The sequence below is a fragment of the Octodon degus genome, unplaced genomic scaffold (genome assembly GCF_000260255.1).
Source record: "Octodon degus isolate 3935 unplaced genomic scaffold, OctDeg1.0 scaffold00444, whole genome shotgun sequence".
NCBI lineage: Eukaryota > Metazoa > Chordata > Mammalia > Rodentia > Octodontidae > Octodon > Octodon degus.
Window position 1 is genome coordinate 269,028 of NW_004525020.1, and position 27,664 is coordinate 296,691.

Below are 27,664 nucleotides of genomic sequence, written 5' to 3' on the forward strand. Positions count from 1 at the left end.
CTAGTCAGTTACATCAAGTAAATTCTGATTTACTTGGTTGGTGGCTTTGTGAGCGACAGTTACCTTCAGGTGGACTCAATGGAAGACCAGAGAAGGTACTGTTCATAAGCTGTGTTCTCTAATACTTGGCTTTCTAACCTTTGGTGATTACTGCCTTCCACATTTCCTTACTGCTCTCGGGTAAATTGAGGGGTTTTTTTCCCTTCCTCTGAAGGGAGAGTTCCAAAACCCTGCTCTTGGAAGTAGAACCTGCCTGGCTGAAGTGGTTGTGGACCTGGGGTCCTTGCCAGATGTGTACGACCAGGCTGCTCTATCACATAGCTGTATCCTCTTTCCCAGGGCTATTTTTTGAGCTGGGGTCTCCTGAAGTTGCCCAGTAGATTGGCCTTGTATTTTTCAGACATCGGAATGAAGCTTTAGGGCTGACCAAATAGCTCAGCAGATTAAAGCACCTGCAAGCAGGGGCTAGGGGTTCGCTCCTGGGCTGCCATGCCACCCCTATCCCCCAGGCATCCTGAGACTGCAATTGAGACGGGACTGAGCGTGGTACGCTCCTGTAATCCTGGCTCTTGGGAGGCTGTAAACAGGTGGATCACTCCGATGTAGTGAGACCCTGAACACCCTGTAGACCCTTCCCTAAAGAGAAAAAAAAAAAAAAAAATGAAGCTTTTTTCCAAACCTTTTAGTCATGCATTAATTAAAGGCTTGAAATTTGAGGCCATTGGCTTTATCATGCTCTATGTAAACATTCATGTCCATTGTACTCTGAAAACAATAGATTTTGCCAAATTGTAGACATTTTCTCAGTATGTATTTTGAGCCCCTTAATGAGTAGGGAAGGGAAGTACATATGGGTGGTATCCAGGTAAGATCCAATTTTTGCTTAATCCTGGGGAACTGTCAGAATTACTCATGGATTAGGGGATTTTTCAGAACTCAATGTAAGAGTGTTAGGGGCCTGGGGATATAGCTCAGTGGTCTGAGCATCTGGCTGACCAAGCACAAGGTCCTGAATTCAATCCTGGTACCGCATACTGTGCCAACCCGGGAACTAGGCCTGGTAACTCACACCGATAATCTCAACACTTCGGAGGCTGAGACAGGATCACTGAGTCCAAACAGCCTAGTGCATTGTGAAGACTAGTTTCTTGGTGGATGTCAAGTAGGCATCGTATGCACCTGAGTAGTAATTGTTGCTGTTCATAGGAGACAACACACCCCTCTGGGATGGTGCATTGCTACTACTAACGTCCATTTAAGGAGCAGAGCAAGACATTAATGGGGGATGTTGGGTACCAAGTACTTAAAGAGTGTGACCTGGAGGCGGGCATTCTTTTCCCTAATGGTCAGTTCTGAGCAAGCATCAGGTGCTGCCTGACAGCCTCTTTCCCCCTGCTGTTTGGACATTAGGTTGGATTGAATTCTCATTGTGGCAACAATGGTAAATTTTTTCCCTTTCAGTTGCCAGATGTGTGCTATTCATGGTGGGTTTTGGCATCCTTAAAGATAATTGGAAGGTTGCATTGGATTGACAGAGAGAAGCTGCGCAGCTTTATATTAGCATGTCAAGATGAAGAAACTGGGGGTTTTGCAGACAGGCCTGGAGATATGGTAAGTAGATTCCTGACAAGTTTGACTAAGTTGTTTTCTTTAGTTGTGGGTTACCTTCAGGCTTCTAGTGATTTCCGGAAGTAGATGTGGTGTGTACCTAGTGAATGAGCAGTGCAAGCGTTGCCTTGAAAGCAGTATTTACCATAACGAGTACACTAAAATAGCATTTCTTGTCACCTATTATGAGAGACATTTGAAGTCGTTTAAGTGGATAATACATATAACAATTGGCTTGTGAGTTTTTATGGTTGTCTTTTCTAGTATAAATCCTTGTGTTTTTCTTAAATAGGTGGACCCTTTTCATACATTATTTGGTATTGCTGGATTATCACTTCTGGGAGAAGAACAAATTAAACCTGTTAGTCCTGTTTTTTGCATGCCTGAAGAAGTGCTTCAGAGAGTAGATGTTCACCCTGAACTCCTGAGCTAGGCTTGTTGATTCAGAGTAAACAATGTGTAGTAGTTAGCACCATCTCAACATTTCTGTATTTGAAGGGCATATTGAACCTAAAAAATGTTTACTGTTAATATTTTGTACATTGTGTTAATTTAATTCTAATAAATTATACATGCTGTAAAATAAAAGAACTGTACTGTGTTTTCAGCTTTAGATTTTCTCAAGTGCTGTTTTGAGTGGTTTTTTTTTTGGTATGTACACGTATGTTATGTCTAATTAGTAAATTTGAGAACTTGAATGTTCTGCCTTTTCCCCCCATGTGTTGTGTGCAAGTTAATGTAAATTGATTTTTAGCAACCATGTTACTGTCAAAGGTGGATAAATCTCATGAATTAAAAGTGGGCAAATAGGTGACTGAAATATGGGACTATAGGTATTCTACTCTGGGATGGTGACAGTGTAGGTAAATAGCGCCTCCCAATAATGCAATAGTTGGCACAATGGGGCCTCCCTAGGAAATCGGTGCTTTTGTAGTATTACCTATATTTGCTAAGTTAATTACTAGAAATTGAAATGCTGGAGCTGTACTTGATCTCTGCTGCGTGCCTCACCCTGTCCGTGTCTGGTCCCTACCATGCCGTGACAGCTATATGGGTGCAACTTTGTGATAACATTTTGTCACAACTTTGGCAAGCACAGGAAGTTTCTGTACTTAATACTGAGTAGATAAAAATCGAGATAAAAGTGGTAGAACAAGAAACGACTTTTACGCCCCACTGCTTTCAAAACTGCTTTGAGTCGCGCCCAGTGCAGCGCGCGTCAGGCTGGAGGCCAGCGCCCAGCACCCCCGGCCTCGCAGTTGCAGGAGCCAGTCCCGGGTGCGGAGGACGGAGGCCGGCGTGGGACCCGGGCCGCCGGCTGCGCATGCGCGTTCTCGCTGTCTGCGGCGCCCTCTTCCGGCTGCTTCCCGCTGTGAGCAGGGGCGCTGAGGAACCTGCCGCCCGGACGGAGAGGGAGAGGCCCCTGAGATGCGTAGGGTGGGCGCCTCCGCGGCCCCAGCGGTGTCTTCCTCGCTGGGAGGGCTTGCCGGGCGGTGTCCGCGCCCCCTGGAGCCAGAGGAGGCTCCTGCCGGCCGCCCCTCCGCGCGGGCCTCCACGTCCTCCCTCCCGGGCTCGTCGGGAGTCGCGGGGGACCGCAGCGGTAGCAGCAGCAGCGGCGGCCCGCGCCTCTCTGAGGGCCGCCCGCCGGCGCCAGGCAAGGGCGGGACGGGCTGGCCGCCGGCCGGGTCCCTCAGCCACCTGCTGCGCCGCCGTGGGTAGCCTCGGCAGTCCCGCCATGACTTCGGTGCGGGACGGGGAGGGCGCGAGGCCTGGGCGGGGCGTGACGGCGCCACCGCGCCCCAGGGCCGCAGCCTGCGTGAGGGCTTCCTGACAGGAGCAGTGGGGTGAACGGTGCCCGCTGGGTGGACACTCCCCAAGTCCTAGGCCCGGCGCAAGTAGATCAAGCTGAACATTGCGCCTAATCCAGGTGAACTGTTGGCGTAGTGTTGCAAACCTGTATTCCCAGCACTCCGAGAGACAGGAGCACAGGCTTGAGCCCAGCCTGTCTTAGCGAGACCCATTCTCCAAAAGGGGTTGGAGATGGGAGTTCATTCAGTATCAGGGGTTCAATCCCCTCAACTTTCAGCTTGAGTTCAATTTAAAAGCAGGGAATGTACACCTTTCATCCCTGCTCCCAGGAGGCTGAAGCAGGAGGACTTGTCACTTGAAGGCCAGCTTGGGCTACATAGAGATACCCTGTCTCAAATAAATATAAATAAATAAACTATATTGAAGATTAGACAAGTGAGTTAAGCAGAGAGATGAATTTGAGTATAATGAGGGCGGTATCTGTCCATTTATCCATGGAGACATTAAGAATGCATTGGGAGCAGGGTGTGGTGGTGCAAGCTTGTAATCCCAGCACTTGGGAGGCTGAGGCAGGAGGATCATTGTGAGTTCAGGGCCAGCCTTGATTACAAAGTGAGCTTGGGAGAGAACAGGAGGGAGGGAGAGAAAGGGAGGAATGGAGGGAGGAGGGAGAGAGGGTAATAGGAAATGGAAAGGCAAAGCTGAAATAGGAATCTAGGAGTATAGGTGAGATCTGAGCTGTGCATTCTGTGTGTATGTGAACAGGTGTTGATTTAGCCATAAAAGGAGAGTAACAATATACAACACATAGTTCTGCCTCTTCTCCATGGGTCATTACAGACACACAGGCTTTTGACTTAAGTTTATGGCTTGGGTGGCAGGGTATCAGATGGGTCAGTTGACTGGTGATAAAAGTTAAGTTTTGGGTGAGTGATAGCAAGTTCACTTCTAGATATTTAGAAGTACTAGGAAGATATTTAAAGGATTATGTTCAATAAATAGATACAGTGATCTAGAATGTACTGTTTGAGAGAACTTTATCTGTGAGGATAGAAATGTTCCACATCTGTCCTCTAATATGGCAACCATAGCAAAAAGTAACTTGATAATTTGAGATGTATCTAGTACATCTGAGGAATTAGCAGTTTTATTTCATTGTTATTTAGTCAGATAGCTCATGTGGCTAGTGGCTACTATAAAAATAGGTATAGTGCTAAGAATGGTTTTGAGCTTTTAAAGATTTGAAAAATCAAAAGAATAATGTGTGAAAAATTATATAAAATTCAGATTTAAGTATCCTGTGAAGTTTTATTGAAACACAGCCATGCTCATTTATTTGTGTATTATCTTCAATGATTATTTTCCAGTGGTATTGTCAGAATTGGATAATTTTGACAATAATGCCATGGTACACAGACTCTAAAATACAGTGGTACCTCAGTTCATAAATGCTTCTTTTGGTTTGCCTACAGAAGCCTTTGGCAGAATTTTGTTTTTGCTTGCAAACTATGTCAAGTGATGAATATGACTGGCTGTATTTCCCATACAGACACAAATGTATCTTCCAAAGTGTACAATAAAATATGTTTGTGAGTCAAGGCACCACTATATTTGCCATCTGGTCCTTACCCTGGCGTAAGGGTTGTATGTGAAGATTTGTGAGTTGTTAAGAAATAGATGTTAAAGCCAGCGAGATAGCTGGGCAGTCTAAACCGCCTTCTTGGCAAGCTTAGGCAGGTGCTGGGATCTCGGTTTCATCCCCGGCACTGCATGCCATGCCAGCCACGCCCCCGGGGGGAGGAATTTGAAAAATATCTGAAAGAAATAAGATGTTGATAGAAACCAAGAGAACAGATATGCTCAGAGAAAATGTATAATGTTGACTTGTGAAAGAAAGTTTGAAATTATAGAACCCTGCAAGCCAATAATAAAGACCAAAATTGGACCCCACAGAGGAAACCTTTAAATAGTTTAAGGAGAATTAAGGTATTCAGTTGTCTAAAGGAAACAGGAGAAAACAGCACCCATTTTTCCCCCCCAGGACTTCTTTTTGCGCTAGAACACTGTTTGGCTTTTTATGTACATTGTTTTAGACTTTTAGAAATATTTTAAGATAGGGACTGGGGATATAGCTTAGAGTCTACGGGTAAGCACAAGGTCCTGAGTTCAATTTCTGGTACCAAAAAAAGAGAATATATTATATTATAAACATATTATAAGGTAGATAATTTGTGTCAACAGGTAAGTACCTGAAAAGAACTGAGGGCAAGTAGAGTTTGAAATTCTGTTTATGGAGTACTACTCAGCCATAAAGAGGGACAAACTCGAGACTTTTAATAGATAAATGCATGCAACTAGAGACCATACTTATAAGTGAAATAAATCAAACTTGCATATTTAAAAAAAACAAACAAACTCTTTAACTCTGTTTAAAATACAATTTGCATGGCAGAAGTTTCAATGAGGAAGTCAGTGGAAGAAAAGAGAGCTAATACTATACAAATTGAATACGTCTAGTATAGTCTATTGTCTAGTGCAGATTAGAAGGCAACTTATGATTTTTAGAAAGGGTAGTCTTGGTTAATTTATAAAAGCATAAGTCATATTAGCCATATTTTGGTACCAGATTATGTCATTAAGCTTGTTTTATTAAAAAATATTTATCAAATATAGCAAATAGACATGGTATATGTATTGGAATTAATATGTCATTGTGTAATTCTAATCTTTAATAAGTAATACTTAATTGTTCAAATTTAGAGTCCCACTTTGGAAACCAAAGATCTTATGCAGGAAATCTGGTTACATCAAATTTTACTTTTGGTACCAGCTCATCTTCTGCACGAGAAACTCATTGTCCCCAAGTAATTAAAACTCCATTACCTGCTGGAAATCCTCAGAGATCAGGTTACAAAAGTTGGACACCACAAATGGGGCATTCAGGTAAAAATAAGTAGATTTATTTTAGAGATTTTTTTTAAACTTTAAAAGTTTTATAAATTGTAAATTAGGACTGTTCATTTGAAGTTATCTGACACTCATGTGGATGATTGAAAGATAAATATCTATCAGTTGGCCCATATCTATAATTACACTATTAATAAAGCTATTCACAGTTCTGGTATTGTTTGTTACTAAATTCGTACCAACAGTATTTTAACCATATTGACAAGAAAACATAGGAAACAGATCTCTTTTATATGACATTTATTTTAATCTAAAAGCTAATATTCATAACGTTATCAAATGTTTGTTGGTTGTGAGACAAGTATTGGTATATAACCTAGGCTGGCCTTACACTCCTGCCTCAGCTTCCAGGTAGCTGAGATTACAGATGTATGTCACTGCATGCCAGAGTAGTATTCTGTTTGTTTGTTTTTCTAGCCAAATTTAAGTTTTATTTAAATCTACTAGAGTTTCTGTATTTACTTAGTTTAGTTTGTTTTGAGACAGGGTCTTACTGGGTAGTCCAAGCCAACCTCTTACTCGCTATGTAGTCTAGGTTGGCATTTAACTCATGATTGTGCTGTTTCAGTTCCATCTACCAGATTTTAAGAGATAAATGAGTGAAATAGGTTTTCATGCATAACTGTTTTCTAGGGTACATACAAAGAAACTCAGAGGGGTTGGAGAGACAACTCAGTAGAATAAGCGCTTGCCTGGAAAGTGCAAGGGCCTGAGTTCAATCCCCGGTTACGCAAAAGGAAAAAAAAAAAAAAAGAAGAAGAAAGAAATTTAGACAAACTTAGCCTGAGCTGCTGAATGGGTAGTACAGTCACCTCTTCTCTGGCTGGGCCACCAGGTATATTCCTAAGCCATAGGAACTGCAAATTTAGCTCAGTGGCTGGAAAGGGTTGGAGGTGTGGGCCCATGGTTATGTAGCTCAGGATGGATGGATCAACTGCTATGTGCGGTCGAAATGCCATCGGTGATATTTGCTGACCTGCTTGGAGTCTGGAAGTAGGCTCCAAGGTGAGTGCTGATGAAACTCCAGAGTGTAACAGAGCTGCTGCTTGCTTGTAGTTGCTGCTTGCTGTGGTGATTATGTTTTTCTCCTGATGAGACCTGGGAGTGGGCTTTGAGACAAAACACTGTTTATGCTCCCGCAGCACAACAGTTAGTGCGTGCTTCGTGTGCTTGCGGAGGTGGTCATGTTCCTTCCTCTTTGTTCACAAGAGTCATGTCTTGCCTTTTTGCTCTTCCATATAAATTTTAGACCACAAGAAAGTACATTGGGGTTTTGATTGAAATTGTACTTGTACTGAGGTAATAAATGCACTTGCAAAGAACAATAAATGCAGTATTGTTGTTGTTGTTGTTTTAATCCCTGAATATGACAGACTTCTCTATTTAAGGAATAGTGTACTCTGGGTTTGTGGTAGAATCAGATTACCACGGGATTCACTGTCCCCTCATACACTGATGACTCACCATGCTACAATAAAAACTGTCAGCAAAGCATCTGTACTTCTGGAAGTTTCACCTACTGCCCTATGGTTTGAAAATATACTGTAGGCACCTTAAAGAGGAAATGCTTACAGGAATTCTATTATGTATTGCAGTCCTTGTATTAAAGGATGAATTTGGGGGCCAGGGATTTAGCTCAGTGGCACAGTGCCTGCCTGGCTAGTAGGAGATCGTGAGTTCGATTCCTGGTACCAAAAACAAAAGAGAGGATGAATTTGGAACTCAGTGATAATAAATTGATAACTTCTCTTTAGTATACTTAACTTCCATATATATCATCTCCTACCCAGAGAAAGACAAACACCCAACATATCACAACTATAAGCAGATAGTAGTTCTACTGAACTTCAGAGTTTAATCAGCATTCATGTCAGTCTCAAAGCCTACTCCTAGATATCAAGCAGGAAAGTTGACAAAGGATTCCTTTCCTACAGTAAAACAATTTTATATTTCTACCTAATGAATCATATCTATCCTTCAAAGTAAAGTTCTCACTTTTCCCCAAGTGAGATTGAGTCACAACAGTAACTACTATAGTGATTTTATATTAATTATCAAAAATTTTGTCATGATGCCATTGAATATTCTGTTACCTGAGTCTAAACTGTAAAATCAGTCTCCATGAAGTGGTTATACAGTGTCTGGCAGGGATCTCAAAGGCTAGGGTCTTCATATGACCCTCTGGCCTTCTCTGGCTTGTCTCTAGGGCATCCAGTAAGTGAAGAACAAGAAAGTGGAGCAAGGCTGTGTTAAAGCCACCATGGAATATGGGAAAGTCAGGGTTCGGCACAGAATGAGGAAATCGGAAATGAAAGTAATGGAAAGCAAAGGTTTACTTTGGATATTGTAAATGCAGGGAAAAGCTACCTTGTGCTACAAGATAGGCAGCTCTCAATTGAGGTATTCATGGTCCTTTGGAAAGGCACATAATTATAGGGTAAGATGGTTTCTAAAAATAACTCATTAATTAGTGAAATCCAGGTTAGTCAGGGTCTTAGCCTTCATTTCTGGAGTGAGAGAAGGGTCATGGGAGCTAGGGGCAGATAGTAGGTGTAATAATTTCACAAGAGCTAACAGCCTCAAGTATATTGTGTACAATCCTCATGTAGTCGTTTCAGCTACTCAGGTCATGCCTATACACCCGTGTACTTTCACCCCTCTGACTCAGTCATCCTGTTGCCTTGGGGGGGGGGACAAGACAGTGACTGCTGTGGTTGTTTCCAGGTGGTTAGGGGTTACTGGAGGGGGCAGGTGACATCAGTTGAGCGACAGTCTAGGTGACTGTCATGGAGGAGCCTGGTAGCTCCACGGCAGATTCCAAATGTGGGCCCAGCTGCATTTTAATAGCATTGATGCACTTGAAATGAAACAAGGCAGTTAAGCATGCGGGGGCCAAGAAAGCACAGTAAAAATAAAAGTATTAGTGGAAGGGCCCAGGCTGAGACAGGAGGTGACCATGACTTAATCTAGCTTAGCAACTCACTTTGAGGAAGTGACCTACTTCAAAGGAAACTTGAAGAAGGGAGTGAGAGCTTCCACAGACCTAGGTGTGAAACCACAAGCTGTCAGCTGGGTTGGCTGCTGCGACAGAGGCCATGTCTCTTCTCCTTAAAGGGCCTGGTCCCTTATCTCATCCTAAGGATCTCAGCTGTTGCCATAGTTATTTTGTAGAAATAAATGTGTGCATTTGCCATATTTCCTCCAAAATAATGCCTAACCAGAAAATAAGCCCTAGTGTGATTTTTTTTTTTCAGGATGCTCGCATTATAACGCCTACCCTAAAATTAAGCCCCAGTTAAGATTGTCAGCCAGATGCCTTTAGTACATCTGTTGCAATACATGATGGATGTATTGAATTATATAATATTGTAGACACATAATTCAATACTATTGACAATATCAATTAAATGATAATATACATTATAATTATTTATAAACATCCATGTGGGCACCTTTGGATCAAAGGTAAATGCCTGTGTGAACAGATGAACTTGAGACTTACCTTTGAATGAATTGAGCACAAACCCAAGGAATGAATAATGTGCATACTTGATGGCAGAGCAATGTAGTTATGTCTAAATGAATCTTTATGATTCAGTGCATCATGTGTTTTCATGGACATACTTAATGGACTCCTATGAAATAAACTTTTCAGAATTTTGGTGCCTGAAATTTTATGTCATTTTTGTATAGAGCATCATTCTTAATTGTGATCATTTTTGTTGCCACTCCTCTCCTAAGTCTTCAGTTAACACTTGATTTAATGGCAACTTTGTGAAGCCCAACCTACAAGAGATTGTGACTTGGGTGAATAATTCATGAAATAAAGTCACTGACAACTGTGCTGTCAGTGCACCATACGCAGGCTGCATGGACAAGAAGTGTTCATTTAGGGAGTGCCAAGGCTGGCCATGAGAGATTGGGACCAGTGGAGAAAATGGAGTTACAAAAATTTAGGTTGGAATTCAGGATTTGGAGAGTTATCATGATGTTCCAGAAAGAGATGACATGAACTGTGTTTGAATAAATGTAGATTTTTGTACATGAACAAAAATAAATTTTTATGCACGATAAAAATAAGGCATTCTCTAAAAATAAGTTCTAGTGCACTTTTTTTTAGAGCAAAAATTAATATAAGACCCAATCTTAGTTTTGGAGAAGTATGGTAAAAGGCATAGAAAAAATACTCAAAACCACATAACTTTGGTTTATGCTCATGGGATTGTAGTTGATATTTATGACTTCTTTCTCTACCCACTCCATATTTCTCTTATCTTCAGCAATAATGAGGTAGTAACCTAAAGGTAGTAACCTTCATTCCTGAAGGGCCTGAGTCCTTAGTAGCGCTGCCTGTAGTTATAGTTTTCCATTAACCTTCACCATTTGGACACTGAGAAGTCCAAAGAATCCCCCTTGGTTCCAGTCATAGTCTTTACTTCCATTTCTTATAGTAACATGCTTTCCCTTTGGTAATCAGGACTGAGCACTCTGTGAGTTAACCTTTCATTTTTGGCATCCTAGTCCAGTAACAGAAGAAAGTAGCCAAGATAGCTAGGTGGAATGTCACCTTTCAATTCAGTAGAATCATTACTGCGCCTCTGGTGAAATCACTGACCTTGCAGAAACTAAGATTTCCACATCAGATTTCACCATTTCTAGAATGGACTGCAAGATTTTCAAGTGGGTTAGTACATATAATAGAGAGAGGAGCCACTCCTACTGGATTCCCGTATTCTGATATTCTGGCTGTGGGGGAGATTGCATCATGATTCCTTGTTCAAAGGATAAGCTTTGTCCTGAAGACAGAACCCCATCCTTTCAGAGTGTAGTCTTCCATGAGTCCTCTATGAGTCATTCTGTTTTTCAACTAAGGCAGATGCTATGGATGTTTGGCTGTATGGTAGCCTAGCTGATCCTACGGGTGCAAGCCCAATATGTACTGCTTCTTTTGCTATGGAGTGAATTCCTTAGTGGCAGAGTATCATGATGGTGGTTAAGATGTTCTCTGAGTTCACGGTTGGTGATGCTGGCAGAAACATAATGGGCAAGGAAATTAACTCCATGTCTAGGGTATGATTCTAGCTAGGGAGGACAAATGTCTACTCTTTCCATGGTGGAAAAAAAAAATCCAACATAAATAAATGGTCATCAGGTTGCAGGCTGTTCTGTCATGAGGGATGATGCTATGTCAGTGAGTTTAGTGCTGGATTTTGCTATTGGGAAATGAAGTGCTCATCAGTGGGTTTAGCTAGGTCACCTTGGTAAGAAGCTCATGTTGAGGCTCCAGTGCTTGTCACTATGGCCATTTGATAATGGAGCTATTAAATAATCAGTGGGGATAACTGGGAACAGACACTAACCAGCATCCATAAAGCACATTGTATGGTTCCCCAGATTATTAACTGTCTACTGTGGATGACCTTTAGTAAGTATTCACAGGGATTGAAGTATTTTAAAGCATCTCATTCTTAGAGATCCATCCACATCTGTCACCTGATTTCCTTGTCACCAGTTTTTCTGATCCTATTCTTCCCAAATCCACCATCCAAGTAAACTGTGTAACAACTGCCCATGAATGAATCTAAATTTGTGCTTCTGGCCATGTCTTTCAATCTCAGATATAGTGGATAATCAGATGATTGTTCAAGTTTTGCCCAGATGGAAGATCAAATTAAGCAGAAGTACTCAGTAAGTTAGGAGAAATAGTAATAAGTATCATATTTCAATGAAGGACCAGTTTCATAGCAGAAATTCAATGAAGGAAATTATAGAGGGAAGATTATATATACAAAAATACAAGTTGAGATATCAAAAAACCAAGATTGGCAGCAATTATAAATTGTTGCTTATTTATAAAATTCTCATCAAACATTGGAAACATTAAGTGATAATCAATTCAATAGTAACTTTTAAAAGTACAGATTTAAGAGGTAGTCCACTAAATTAGCTAATAAATAATTTCAGAAATTAGTGATGAAGATACGGTAAGATTGGCTTTTCTCATATCTTACTGATAGAATTCAAAATTGGTTGCTCACAAAGAAATTTGGCATTATATATGATTCTTCAAAAGTAGTGATTTCTCTTTGTTCTAGTAATTTAATTTCTAATGATTCATTTTAAAGAAATGAGAAACCCAGAAAATTTCTTTGTGCACAAAGATGCTGATTATTATTCATCGCAGAGCAATAGCAGCATGAACTCTTCGTTTAGTTTTACAGATCTTTTGAATATACTGCATAGCCACTGGAGCCTGGTGCTTCTTTTCTGATCAACAATAGGGAGGTTAGAGCTGGGTGTGATGGTGCACACTTAGGTCCCAACAACTTCGAAGTCTGAGATGGGAAGAAGATTCCCTGAACCCACAAGTTCAAGATCAGCTGTGGGTAGAAATGGTTTTAAAAAAGAGCCGTGATTGTATGGTATGGCAGAGTTTACACTGATTCCTATATAGTAAATATTAACCTAATCACCGCGCATATATAATATAGTTTTCAGGAGGAAAGGTTTCTGAGATTTAAACATAATAGATTTTTTAAAGCAATTCTTGACTGTTGCCTCAGAGACTGTAAATGATAGCTATTTTTGTGAGCACACAGTAAAAACATAGAAGAGGGAAATAGACTCCCTGTCAGAGTGAGAAAGGAGGGAAGACAGATTTAAATTATAGTATTTGATAGGAATAAAGGATAATTTTACTTTTTTGAAAATAAAATTTTAGGTATTTTCAGTCTGACTTTTTTATTCACTCATAAATAATACCCTACAGTTAAGTAATTTTATGTACTTTACAAGATATTTCTATATATTATTACATTTGATTCTTATATAGCAATCTTGTAAAAAATGTTTCGTGAATCTAGTTCACAGATGAAGAAATGGTTGCTCCAAATGGGCTACAGGATTTTCTCAAACATTTGTAGTTTGTCAGGCACAGATCTCAGAACTCCTGATATAGGTAATGATTGGCTGCCCCTGGCAGGGGTCTCGGGGCAAATTCTCTCTCTACCAGTTCCTGCTATCCCTCAGTCTCCTTATAATTAAATGGATTGAATCATAGTACCTGTTTAATAGAATCTTGTGACAATTTAAGTCAGTTAATCCAAGTAAAGAATTTATAATGTTTTGGACACATAACAAGCACTTAATAAATGTTGGGTACTTTATTATAACGTTTCAAAGTATTTTAGTAATATGTATTTGTAGTATATAATAATTCCTATGGGGGAGTTGTACATATATGCAACACATCTTAATTATAATTATGTTCCCTTTTCTCTCCTTTCTCTCCCCCCCCCTCCATCTTGTGGCCCCCTTCCCATTTGCAAAAGATCTGTAATTGATTCCCCTACTACCCAAACATCTCATGCTGGAGCCCATAGTTGTGTAGTGTTTAATCATTATACAGTGCTTGCATAACATGTGTGGACTTGTATAGGTATAATCTCATTTGATCCTTTCATTCAGGGCTTGAATTAGGGAAGAAAGTTATTACAGTGTAGTTTGTGACTTAATTATTATGAAATAATCTGCCCAAATTCAAAAAGTTTTTAGATGACTAATTAGAGTACATGATCTGTGTTTTTGACCAGAAGTTTTAACACTCTTTTTATGACTGCCAGTAAAATGAAAAATAAGTCAGTGTATATATGTTACTATAAGTGTGAATTTTTGACAAAGTACATTAAAATTAATGTTTTTGTATGCTTTGGGTAAGGAAAATTTATTTTGTAATGAGGGAGAAAAATTATGTCCTTGACTATTAGTAAAATAACTAGATTTGGGGCTTTAAGGTCTTATGTGAAGGAATTAGAAATAATTATTAGTAATACTTACAAATTTTTTGTTTAAAAATTCTTCACAGCTACTTCGTCTTCTGTGGTATCTGCCCATTCCCCATCAGTTATTGTAGCTGTGGTGGAAGGGAGAGGACTTGCCAGAGGTGAGATAGGAATGGCAAGCATTGACTTAAAGTGCCCACAAATTATACTCTCCCAGTTTGCAGACAACACCACATATACAAAAGTAAGTATTGATATTCCCCAGAAGAGGGGGCTTTCCAAGTTATTGCTTTCCTAATTGATTTACATTTTGGTAGGATAAAGCTTAGTCATGGTTATTCCAGTGTACTCTTTTTTTATATTTTATATTCTTTTAAAAAGTTTTTTAAATGTATTTGGCACAGAGTCTCACTGTGCAGCTCAGACTCGTAGTGATCCTCCTGTTTTCAGTCTCCCCAGCGCTGGGATTACAGGTGTGCGCCACCATGCCCAGGGGCTGGCTCAGCATGCCTGGGGACGGGGCTGGCACAGCATGTGGTGCCATGGGTGGAACCCAGGTCCCTGTGCTTGCCTTAGCGGATGCTTAGTCTGCTGAGCTATCTCGCCACCCCACATGATCTGTTTCTATTTTTAGTATTTTCTTGTTCTTTATTCTCAAATTCCCAGTATTCCCTGGGATATAAGCTTCCTTTTTCTCACTAACAATTAATGTTTTTTGATAACAAACAGCCTGCTGTAGCACATGGGCTGTAGGCTCACCACCACTGACCTAAATGATATCAGTGCTGCATACTAACTTCATATCTGGGCATCTGGGTATCTTACAATTTTTTATATAATTTGAAAAGAATAAGAAAACTGTTTTGGTTTGTTTTTAATAAGACAGATTCTATATAGTCCAAGCTGGACTTTAACTTACTATATGCCTCAGTCTCAAGGTGATCTCTTGTCTCAGTCTCCTGCATGCTGAGATGCAGGCATGTGCCATCGTGTCCTGTGGGATTATTTTTTTAATAGAGGAATGTCAGACCAACTGATTAAGACCTTCCATGTCTGAAGTAACTATAATAAGTGCACCTCATTTTGTGAAAAGCATAAGACAAATGTCTTAAATTTGTGTGTATGTACTTTTCACCTTCTAACCTGTACCAGTATGGCCAAGCTGATTTTGATAGTATTGACACAGTTCCACTATTGTGTTATGTTCATATTTTTCATAGAGAAGGGTTTAATACTGAGCAGAAGAATCTCTTTTAAAATATCTTCCTTGTGGAATGTATATTTCATGAGCTTAAATTTATTTTTGAGTTAAAGCCACTGCAAACCACTGTGAGTGAGATAGAGCTAGAGCTGGGCACATACCTGTGTCTCAAAACTCTGGAAGATGAAGCTAGAAGGTCATGGTTTTCAGGCCAACCTCGGCTACACAGTGAGTTCAAGGCCAGCCTGGACTATGATTGTGTCTCCAAAAACTAACAATAAATAATAAACCCTAGATTTGAATATGTACACATGCACACCGAACTTGTGCTTTTGAAAATATTTTATTTTTGTTTTTATGGGAATGTGTATTTAATAATATGTTCTCATTAGAAATCTATTTTGACTAACATAATTAGGATCATAATTTTATTATCTAGGAATTAATTTTAAACATTATTTTTCAGAAAGATGAAGCTCTTTGTTTTAGAGACTATTTTAAGCTTACACTTACAAATTATTCCAACAATTTTAGGTGATCACTAAACTCAAAATTTTGTCACCTTTGGAGATCATAATGTCAAACACTGCCTGTGTTGTGGGAAATTCAACCAAGTTGTTTACTCTTATTACAGAAAATTTCAAGGTAAACAATTTTAACTCTCAATATTTAAGATTGAATTATTTAAAGTATACTTTATAATATTATTTGAAAAAGCAATAATATGAGTAAGTTCATATTTAGAATCCTAAAGTAGTCAATAAATATAAATCCTAATCTAAGGAACTACTAAATCAGAAATGATAGAAAATCCACTGATTTAATTTGACCCCTTAGATCTACTTAAAAACATAAGAAAAAATATTTTAAATAGTAAGATTTCTGAATATACAAGGAGCAGATGCTTAAGAAAATGGTTTTTCTAGGTGTAGCATCCTAGAAACTAGTTACTGTGATACCAGACTAATTGAAATTGAGGTTTTTATCCTCTTAGAGGATGGCAGTTCTCAACAGGTGCTTTTTCCTCTAGGTGATTTGATCTGTGTTACAGAATCCTTGCAGCTCCCCCTGCTAAGGTAGCTGCCTCACAATTAGCCTGTTACTATTGCCTGCATCTTCCGGACTATGACAGCTAAGTGCTGTGGAAGCCTGTGCGATAAATGCTTTGTGCCTCTAAGACTGTTTCTATGATGTAGTTGGTTTCTTCTCTCCAGCAAATCTCTGTTTTTTTTGACAAGGGGGCTGTGGTGCAAAACGAAGTAGGCAGTTGTAATTCCGAAGGTGTGCAGATAATTTTCATAATATACAATATTCTCTTACGTTTATAGATTTATTACTTAACTCATTTGGAACCAAGCTGAAACATAGGGTCCAGTGAGTTCCTTTTTAATTTAAACGTTTTTCTTTATGGTACCAGGAATCAAACTCACAACCTTATGCTTGCTAGGCAGGCACTGTGCCACTGAGCTATATCCCCAGCCCTTTCTTTTTCATTTTTAATGTATCCTGTATCTGTAGTTCTGTAAGATTTGTTATGTATACTAGTATTCTTATGTAGCTCAGCTGTTTTTGATTCATTGACAGAAAAACTCCCTGTTCTAACCCTACGTGTCTCTATGACACAAGTTTCTTTCATCTGCCTATCCCTCCTTGCTGAGGTGGAACTAGAGACTGAACCCAGGGTATTCACACTAGCTACATCCACGCATCCCCATGTCCCTATGTCCCCAGTCATTTTACTATCTTTTGTTCTTTCTCTCTTTCCCTCCCTCCCTCTCTCTCTCCCCCTGTCTCTCTCTTTTTGACAGGATCTCACTAAGTTACTAAATTCTTCAGGCTGGATTAGAACTTCTGGTTCTCCTGCCTCAGTCTCCCAAAGTGTTGAGGTTATAGGCATGTACCACCATGTCCATTATATCAGTTCTTTTTATTCATTGCCTTTTGAATTAACTTTATTTCAATATTCCTTTGTAACTTGGTTTTTGTTATTTTCTGATTAGGCTAAGGTTTTCTGGTCATAATTAGCACAAATACAAATTAAACTAGTTTAAGCAGAAAGAAAAGTGATTGGTTTATGTAACTGAAAAGTCAGTGTTTAGAGATTCTGTCCCTACTCAAAGATAAACTTAGATACCAAAGTGGTAAGGAAACATTTTTAGTCAATAACATGCTATCAGAACAGTAAGAATAATTCAGTGTGAATGAATTCAACCTCGCTTTGTATAACAGTGCCTGGGCATTTTAACAGGAGAATGAAGAATGAGGGAGAGATGTGAGCAGGGGCACAGAGTCAGGAAGTAAAAACTTAGAAGAAGCAGTAAAGTCTGGTTGGTGCCTGTGAAACACATCAGGTTTGTTTGCGTTTACTGAGGTATGCTCCTTTGCTCACATGGTAGATGCGAGACTGGGCTTCTCTCTTCAGGCCTGAAATAGTAAACTTCTTTTTGATCTTGAAATGCTTTAGGCAAGAACTTTTAGAGGGGCTAGGGTTATCTTAGGGGTGTGGCTTTGAACAATTAGAGATATCAGTATTTAGTGTAAGTCTTACAGGTCAGGATTGCGTGTAGTTGAGACTAGGGCTCCAAAGAGCAAAGTAAGAATTTGGTGAAGGAGAAACAAAATACTAGTGACTGTGTCACTACTCTCATGTGCCATTTATTTTCTTCTACAGATAGGTTATGGGTGAGATTTAATATGATTGCTGACAGCTTTAGGCCAATATCATCTTACCTTAGCAAATCCAGTATAAAAAGAACTCAGTATCCATACATGAATTGGGAAGGCCGCTTACTGGCCCTGCTTTAGTTTTCCACATGGGATAATCATTATTTCCGAAGAGGTTCTACAGAGCAACCATAAGGAACCGTGACCATGCACATTTTGCCTGGGAAACAGAGTACTGCACCTGCCAGGCCTCCCAGAGCCTTGTGGAATGGGAGGTGGATCTCTCCTCCAGAGGCCGAATTATATTCAGTACATTTGAGATGTAAGATGGTATAGTACAGCATGGTGCTGAAGAATAGAGGAGTTAGGCTGCCCTAGTTTCAAGCCCTGTCTCTACGTGACCCTGTGAAAATTAATCCCTTTGAGTTTCAGGGGTTTTGGTAAGTAAACTGGGACAATAATAGTATCCAAATAGAGTATTGCTATTTTGTGTAAGGTAATCAGAGATGGCCTCATTCATAAAGTTACGTTTGAGCAAGTTCTTGAATGGGTGGAGGAGAAAGCTAGGGAAGCACCTGAGGTAAAATTATACACACAGAGGAGGAAAATCCACATTATCACCACACATGCCATAAAAGGACCTTGATTAAATCAGAAGCAGAAAAAAAAAATCAGAAGCAGTATGAGATAGAAGGCATATAAACAAATTTCAGTTTGGTATAAAAAGAGTGACTTGACCCTCCAGAGTTTTACATACAGGAAAATTGAAGTTCATAAGACTTCTATATCAGGACCAGCAAAATAGCTCAGCAGACTAAGCGCCTGCTTATGCAAACCTGGCGACTGGGATTCAATCCCATGTACCACATGCTGCACTGGCCCCATTCCCCGGGCACACTGAGCTGGTGACCGAGGCTGGCTGGGTGTAGTGGTGCTTCCCTGTAATCCCAGTACTGGGGAGGCTGAAAACAGGAGGATCACTAGAAGTCTGAGCTGCATAGTGAGACTCTGTACAAAATACATTTAAAAAAAAAAACATATATCAGAAGGTCATTGTAAAGATCGAATGAAACAACTTTTAGAAAATATGTCTTGGCACTCCTGTTCCTACCTGTTTATTTCTTTTCAGTCGTAACAGTTCTAAAAGGCCATTATTATTTTAGCTTTTTTTACTCATTACATTGGTTCAAAATCGGTAAGACTTTCACTTTATTATTTTTTTTAATCTTTAAGAAGTTCTAATGTGTCTTTCCTTTTGTTCTAAATAACTTCACTTTTTGTAGTTAGCATTTCAAAGATTTGTTAGGTAGACTTGGCCTTCGTATTCTCAGCTAGCACAGTATTAGGGCCTGTGTAGTAGACTAACTGGCCCTGGCTAAGCCACTGTCCCAGGTCCCTCCTGCCCCTGTTGCCACCCGTGACCAGCCCACCCCTTGAAGCCCTCCCCACCCAAGACACCACACGTTGGAACCCAGTCCTGACTCTAGTGGGCAGAGATGCCCTGTTGCCCTCTTTTTCGGCCTTCAGTCAGGTAAATTCATATTACCTGGCTCCTCTGACTTTTGTTCACACAAATACAGATATAAACAAAACAACACAAGATTCACCTGCCTTCCAATAACTATTGCTACAGGCTTAGGTAGATAACTTAGGCTCAGTCATCTAATTTTTTCCTAGAACCTATGAGTTATCATTCTCCTTAGTGCTCGCAGAGGAGGCCCATTAGGTCTCAGGTCCCCCACTGGTCCCCCACAGGTTTGTCCTTTTTTAGAGGTGAAAGACTGAGTGTAAGACTTGTGTGCTACAGTGGTAGTATTTGGTTGCTAGAAGACAGAGAATTGCATTTCTTTGTTTTTTGGTGCTGGGGATTGAGCCCAGGGTCTTGCCCAAGCTAAGCAGTTTCTCTAGTTCTGTGCTACACTCCAGCCCTAACATATTGAGTTAAATTTCTTTTTCTTTTTTTTTTTGCGGTACCGAGGATTGAACTCAGGACCTTGCCCTGAGCTATCTCCCCGGCTATTGAGTTAAATTTCATGAGAATAATGTCTAATAATAGCTAGAGACTATACTGTAATTCATTTAACAAATTAGATAGCCACTCTCTTTATTAATAATACATTTATTAATCTTTTAATTTCAATTTTGAAAACATTGAAAAAATAAACTATGCTGAAAGCAGTTTTGAGCTAGCACATGGCCATTAAGACATTTATTTTGAAATTAAAACTTCTTTCAGAATGTTAACTTCACTACTATCCAAAGGAAGTACTTCAATGAAACAAAAGGATTGGAGTGCATTGAACAACTATGCATAGCAGAATTCAGCACTGTTTTATTGGAAGTTCAATCCAAGTAAGTTCCAGCTTGAGGAAAGTAAGAAGTCATGGGGGGTGGGGGGGTTTCCACAAGGGCAGGGACTTTTGTGCCTGTATTTCTACCACCTAGAAAGTAATTGGCTCATAATATACACTCAGTAATTATTACAATACTAACGTAATTCAGTGAATTAAACATAAAGCCTATGTTAGTATTTTAATATATGTAGGATTTGTCCAAATTGGCCATAATCTGTTGCCCTAATCGTTCCATTTATAGTACCTTTGAGTGAAAAGCTCAACTAGCTGCTTAATACAGGAAGTGTGAGTTCTCATGAGTGAAATACAGTTTAAAAATTGTGTTTCTGTTACTTTATACTTTTACTTCTAAAAATTCATCTTAAGTCAGGGGTTACATTTTTAGAACAGATTTCTTATAGCATGTTAACTAGATACTTTCTTTGAACCTGGTTGGTCCACTCATTTACTTAGTTAATCACACTGACTGCTTTCAGAAAGATTACAGTGTACCTTCTCATACATTGGGACTTCCTGTTGCTTTCATATTATCTGAGAGCTTAGGGCAGTATTTCAGAAATTGACACAGATTACAGTAGAATGTTGTCTGCTAACAAGTGATGTTTGGGAGTCTAATAGATCATGTGACAGACTTTAAAAATTGTCTATTTTTGTAGGTTTTATGGATCAGAGGTTTTTTTACATAGTTTTCAAAACTAAGGTACATTCACTTTACATTTTCACTTTGAACTTAAGCAGTGCTATGCAGATAGTTTTGACGGTCCTAATATTAAGGTGATAAGTATTTCTTTTTATAGCAATTTTTTAAATCCTGAAGACATGATATTATTTCCTTGTTCTCCTTACAGGTATTACTGCCTTGCAGCTCTTGCAGCTTTGTTAAAATATGTTGAGTTTGTTCAAAATTCAGTTTATGCACCAAAATCGCTGAAGATTTGTTTCCAGGGTAGTGAGCAGACAGCCATGATAGATTCAGCATCAGCCCAAAACCTTGAATTATTAATTAATAATCAAGATAGTAGGTAAGATCATTCAATATTATTCCAATAGAATATATCTGTATTTTTGTGTCATTTTAATATGAAGTTATTTAATTTAACTTTTTTTTTTTTTGTGGTACCAGAGATTGAACTCAGGACCTTGTGCTTGTCAGGCAAGCACTTATTCCACTGAGCTATCTCCCAGCCCTTATATAGTTTGATGGAGAAATATTGAATAAATATTTTTAATCTTTTAAAAACACTGTACATTGTTGCTGAAGTAATAGATATTTGTATTGAGTAACTGAGTTCAAAACTAGATAAAGGGCCTTAGAAATTTCTTAAAAGAAGGGAAACAAATGGCCGATAGGAACATGAAAAGATGCTCATTAACCTCTTTGTCTTTAGAAAAATGAAAATCAAAACGACTGTTGGGATGAGATGTGGCTCAGTGTAGCGCTCTTGCCTTTCATGCACAAGGCCCTGGGTTCAGTACCCAGGACCACCATCACCACCACCACTGCCACTACCACAACCACCACAACAACAAAACCCTCAACCCCCCCCCCCCAGTATCTACTGTTTCATACCCATTAGGATATGTGTTAAAGTTTACCCTATTAGTGATTTTTCTGTGTTATCCTTATGTTACTATAGCACAGAAATTCAGTGATCAGCCTAGGTAATTATTACAAAGTGTTTTATGTTCAGTTTTACCTTGTCATGTCCCATACTTTATCACTGTTTATCATTGTCAAACACTGCTCGAGTTCCTCCTACATATGAGGGATACAAAGACCTGAAAGAATATCTGACCAGCCGGTGTTCATTGCCAGTTGAAAAGGAGGGATTATGAAGCATTTTTAGAGACTTAAAGAATTTCAGGATGACAGATGGAAACCCTACTGAACTGTCAGAATAGCTCTAATGCTTCTATCATCTTGTCATCTCTTAACACCTATTAAGCCTATATCAAGTGGCAGGCCTGTGTGTGCTACTCACTTCTTTTGTTCCTGCAGAAACCAAGCCCACAAAAAGAAATTGTACATGTGATGAGAACTCCCAGCCAGTTGATTTAATTAGTTCCTAAAAATATAAGTTGCTGTGACCAAAATCTGGTAGTGTGATGACTAAAACTTGAGAGTTCTTACACCTCAAGATTCAGTCCATCCCAAAATTGTCTTGACTCAACCTTCACAGTCTATATCAGTTTTGAATCTCTTCTCACTGTTTCTAATGCTAACACCTTAACTTCAAGCCTCTGTCATTTTTGGTCTGGACTTCTACTTCCTAATTCATCTTCTTACTCTCCTACAATCAGTATATTCTCTGCACAGCAGCCAATGTATATTTTAATCCAGAAATCAGGTCTTGTAACTCCACTGCATAAAACCTTGTGCAACCCAGACTCCTCACTATGACCTACAGGAGGATATCTATGTCCTAGTCCTTGTGAAGTTCTTCATTCATCTCCCTCCATTCTTACACACACACACACACACACACACACACACACACACACCCTGGGCTTTAGTTTTGCCCTGCCTCTTAGTTGCACATAGTAGAAGTAGTAATTCTGGTATTGGATTACTTGGAAATCCTGTCAAAGTTATTTAATTTCCTTGTGCTTTAGTTTCTTCAGCTGTAAATTGTGGCTAACAGTAGTCAACTCCTGGGCCAGGGTGGTAACTCAGTGGTGGCATAAGCGCCCTCCTAGCAAGTGCAAGATCTTGAGTCCAATCTCTGGTACGAAAAAGAAAAAAAGTTGACTCCTACACATACTAAATGTAATATGTTAGTTTCCCCATGACCATCATCATCACACCTATCTCATCATGCAAAGATGATCTTTACCTCACCTCCTTATTTTACATTGAAGTTTTAAATCAACTGTCACATATTTAAGGGAAATCTTTTCTGATTTAACTAAAACAAGCAAAGAGATCTTTCTCTGTAAATTTATTATTCTTCACATTTTTTTATGAAATTATTTTCTTTCTTTGTATGACTATGTGTTTATTATGCTTCTCCCTTTACTCTTGGTCTTGTCCTCAGTCATGGCCATGTAAGGGCTATGAAGATAGGTATCTTGTCTGTTTTATTTGCTCAGGGAAAGTATAGAGTTTTATTGAGCCAGCTATTTCATCTGCATCATAGTTGTCTCATAAGTAGTCCAGTGAAATAAATTCCTAATAGTAGCTCATTTCTTTATAAGCATCATTTAGAAATAAGGAAACTGTCTTTTACTTATAATTCTTCTATAATTTCTTTAGTTAGGAAAGAATTATAGGGCTGGCCAGATAGCTCAGCAGACTAAAGCACCTACTTAGGCAGATTCAGGGGCCAGGGTTTGATCCCTGGCGTTCAGTGCCAGCCCTGCTCCCAGGTTGCTCTGTGAGATGGTGCCTGAGTCTTGGTATGGTGGCGCGTGCCTGTAATCAGTGTTTGGGAGGCTGAGAAGCAGGAAGGATCATTATAAGTATAATCTGTGCAGTGAGACCCTGTAGACCCTGTACTAAATACATAAAAAATAAAATAAATATAAAATATATTTTTAAAAAGAAATTACTATATCAAATACTCACTTTCTCAATGTCTACGTCCTCTTTGTGTATATATTATTGACTTTTTGCCATTATTGGTTAAATGCTATGAACTAGAAAACTTTATCAGTCTGAATAGCATAACATATATGGGGAAAAGTTAGTAAGTTCAAGGAGATACTCTCAATCATTGTTAGTCACAGTGTGCTTCATAGACTGACACTAGGGAGTGTCCAAATATAGATTGTCAGGTGTTATCCAAGACCTACTGAATTATAATATGAATTACACTCTCCTTGTAATTTGCATGCAAAGTGAGGATTGTGAATTACTAATGTAATTATAGCATTATTTAATTACAAAGTTAAAATGCAATTGTCGTGTTCTTTTTGTATACTTAATGAAATTTCTCAACTTACGTTTTCAAAGGAGTAATCACACTCTCTTTGGTGTTCTAAATTATACTAAGACGCCTGGAGGGAGCAGAAGACTTCGTTCTAACATATTAGAGCCTCTAGTTGATATTGAAACCATTAACATGAGGTTAGATTGTGTTCAAGAACTACTTCAAGATGAGGAGCTCTTTTTCGGCCTTCAGTCAGGTAAATTCATATTACCTAAGTTTGTAAATACAGATCATTACAAAATGCACCTGGTGTAGCTCAGTCATTGTTTTGCCTCTGAAAGGCATGTAATAAAAGTACATAATTTTTATTGAAAGCTATTTTCTGAACATTTTCTCTGAATTTTGAGGTAAACAATTTCAGAAGCATGTTTTATATTTTGATTTCCTGGATGCTATTTTTTCTCTTTTCTATAGATTACTATTTTAATAGACATTTTAAAATTCTTTTTCTTCATGGTCATACTCAAAAGAAGGAATGTTTTGTCCAGATATGTAATTATCAACAGATGGGGTTTATTAGTTTATTAGAGCATATGTGAAACTATGACATATTCTGTGGTTTAAAACAAAATGTTGCCAGGGAGATAGCTCAGTACAGTGAGAGCTAGGCTGGCAAGTGCAGGGTCCTGAGTTCAATCCCTGGTATTGAAAAAAAAAAAAAAAAAGAAACTTCAAAAAAAAAATGTTCAGCTCACAAGTCTGAAAGCGTGGTGTTGGTAGGGCCGTCATCCGTTGGGAGCTTATTAGGGAGACTCCGTTGCCTCTTGCTAACTTCTGTTGGTGGCTGCCAGGCTGCACGCTGGCATGCAGCTCTAGCACGCCACTTTCAGCCACTGTTGTCACATGGTGTTCTCCTGTACTGAATATATTCACACTGCCTTCTTAAGAGGAAATTGACCACATTGGACAAAAACACACCCCATGACCTCTTTTAACTTGATCATATCGGTAGAAATCCAGATTTCAGTTAAATCACATTCGTAGGTACAAGGAGTTAGAACTTCAGCATTTCTTTTTGGCGGGCATAGTTCTACTCATAACGTGGAATATAAAAATTGTCTTTAGATTGCAGCTATCTGCTCACTGGTATGATGGTTCACTTTTCTTCTTAAATCTGTAAGTGGAAAGACAGTTTATACACACTGCTTCTAGTTTGCCGGTTCCTAGTTAGCAGCTCTGTCTCTCTTGCACTCTGCTGGGTACCCCGCCCTGAATTCTGGCAGCCCAAATGAAGTGTTACATGAGAATGTGGAAGAGATTTGCATATAACCTCAGTAGATTTTCCCAACTCAATTCTTATTACGTGTAAGATGGAGAAAGATCATTATAAGTACTAGCTTCAGGTAGAACTATTCTGTTTTATTATTCAAGGTAATATTTTATACACTATAATTTCAACTGTATCATAAAGTTTAAATGCTCACATTTTGTCTATTTCAGTTATATCAAGATTCCTCGATACAGAGCAGCTTCTTTCTGTTTTAGTTCAAATTCCAAAGCAAGATACGGTATGCTTACATAATATGTTATACCTGTGTGATATAATTTAATGTAATAATGGAAAATATTAAAATGTCTTAGATGGGTACTTCATTATTATCCTATATATTATGGTACAATAAAAAGCTTCTTAGATAGTTGAAAAATTGAACTATTTTCGTTGATCACATATTTAAGGTGTTATGTATAGTTTTCAAAAAATTTAGAGTGTAATAACATTTACATAATAACTTACTAAATCAAAATTTTGTCAGACCCCAGCCAGTAGCACATGTTTGTAAATCTCAGCATTCTGTACAGTCAGGCAAGAAGATCCAAAGTTCAAGCCCAGCCTGGGGAATTTAGCAACTTAGTAAGACCGTGTCTCAAAATTGAAGAATAAACAGGGTTAGGGATTTATCTTCATATGGAGGCCCACCACCACCACCACTGCCAAAAAGTTATATACAAAGAATATATATGTCTTTTTAAGATAAGACCTCTCTTTGGAGTTCAGGCTGGTCTCAAGCTCCCTCAGGCTGCCTTTAAACTTGTGGCAGTCCTCCTGCCTCAGTCTCCTGAATTACCGATGTGCACCACCAGACCTGGCATATTCTAAAAAGTGGTTATCATCTGGCATTTCATTAGCCTTGGATGCTTAACCAGTAAGAATGAGCAATACAATTCTTCTTAACAATTCTCTTAACAATTTTCAAATATAAGTAATGTTTAAAGACAAAGAAAATAACAGTTTCATTCTTCCTCTTAAGGTGAAACTGAAGAATATTTATTTTAATTAAATACATACATATATATATATATATATATATATATATATATTTGCTCATATGGTTAAGGAAAGAATTTTGAATGTCAGTAAATTTTTTTTGTAGATCTACTAAAGCCTAATTTGTATCAGGGAGCCTTTCCATATTGTGAAGAAAATACTTTGAAGGCTCACTTTGATAAACATAAGTAGGTGAAAATATGTTAGCTGTTGGGTAGGCACAGCATGCAAGTTAAAATACTTCATTCAGTATATGCAAGTGAGAGTAACCTGAAATAACTGATATGTAGAACAAAATTGCTGACATCATAAACTGAGTTTGGAAATATTTTCTCTTCTTCCATTTTCTGGTACAGTTTATGTAGAACCAATATATGTTCCTCAAGCTTTTGATAAAATTAACAAATGAAGCCAATAGAACTTATAATTTTTTAGGTAGGAAGGCTTATAACTACAAATTAACTTTTAAATTAGATATGCTATTCATGCGTCTTTGTAAGTGGTGTCTTCCAGAGAATTTATCATTCTACTCAATTTTTGAAACTTGATGTAATAAAATTTCTCTTAACATCATTCTCATTATACCTTTTAGATATTGGTGATTTTAATATGCTCTCTTCAGATCCATCTGACGAGGGGTTTTGATTTTATTGCTGCTCTTAAAGAACTAGCTTTTGATCTCAGTGACTTCTTTACTCTTTTTCTTGTGTTGTTTCATTGATTTTAGTTTTATCAGTTTTATTTCCATTATTCTCTTTACGCTGTGCTTAGCTTTTACTTTTTTTTCCATTATTTTATTGAGAAACAAATAGCAATGAGACAGTTTCAAACCAAGTTGGTAGGACAGTTTCAATAATTAACACATTGCATACCTTCTTCCTAGTGGATAATTGTTGTACAAGATGCGGACTTGATATGCTATTTACAAACACCATTAGAACAAATCCCTCTATTCATGAAGATAATGTAGCTATATATCTATCCTAACCACTTTGAATACACAGATACAAAATGGACATTCATCTGTATCCCCTTTTTTTGTTAAGTTCTATCATTTAAATATTATAGGTGTGTAAACTCAGCAA

At 38.6% G+C, this 27,664-nt stretch overlaps 2 protein-coding genes across 2 annotated transcripts in view; both read left to right on the forward strand.

Annotated features, from left to right (window-relative positions):
- Rabggtb (Rab geranylgeranyltransferase beta subunit) overlaps window positions 1-2,215 on the forward strand; it is a 6,966-nt gene extending 4,751 nt beyond the window's left edge. Inside the window, exons 7-9 of the mRNA XM_004648573.2 lie at window positions 1-95; window positions 1,462-1,611; window positions 1,901-2,215. The exon at window positions 1-95 is cut by the window's left edge and continues 38 nt beyond it. Of these exons, the coding sequence (XP_004648630.2) occupies window positions 1-95; window positions 1,462-1,611; window positions 1,901-2,041 (386 nt within the window). The 3' untranslated portion in view covers window positions 2,042-2,215. The remainder of the gene's footprint in view (window positions 96-1,461; window positions 1,612-1,900) is intronic.
- A 3,967-nt stretch (window positions 2,216-6,182) lies between these two features.
- Msh4 (mutS homolog 4) overlaps window positions 6,183-27,664 on the forward strand; it is a 105,525-nt gene continuing 84,043 nt past the window's right edge. The window contains exons 1-7 of the mRNA XM_012513322.2: window positions 6,183-6,360; window positions 14,249-14,409; window positions 15,901-16,011; window positions 20,267-20,382; window positions 21,233-21,406; window positions 24,337-24,509; window positions 25,754-25,821. Of these exons, the coding sequence (XP_012368776.1) occupies window positions 6,348-6,360; window positions 14,249-14,409; window positions 15,901-16,011; window positions 20,267-20,382; window positions 21,233-21,406; window positions 24,337-24,509; window positions 25,754-25,821 (816 nt within the window). The 5' untranslated portion in view covers window positions 6,183-6,347. The remainder of the gene's footprint in view (window positions 6,361-14,248; window positions 14,410-15,900; window positions 16,012-20,266; window positions 20,383-21,232; window positions 21,407-24,336; window positions 24,510-25,753; window positions 25,822-27,664) is intronic.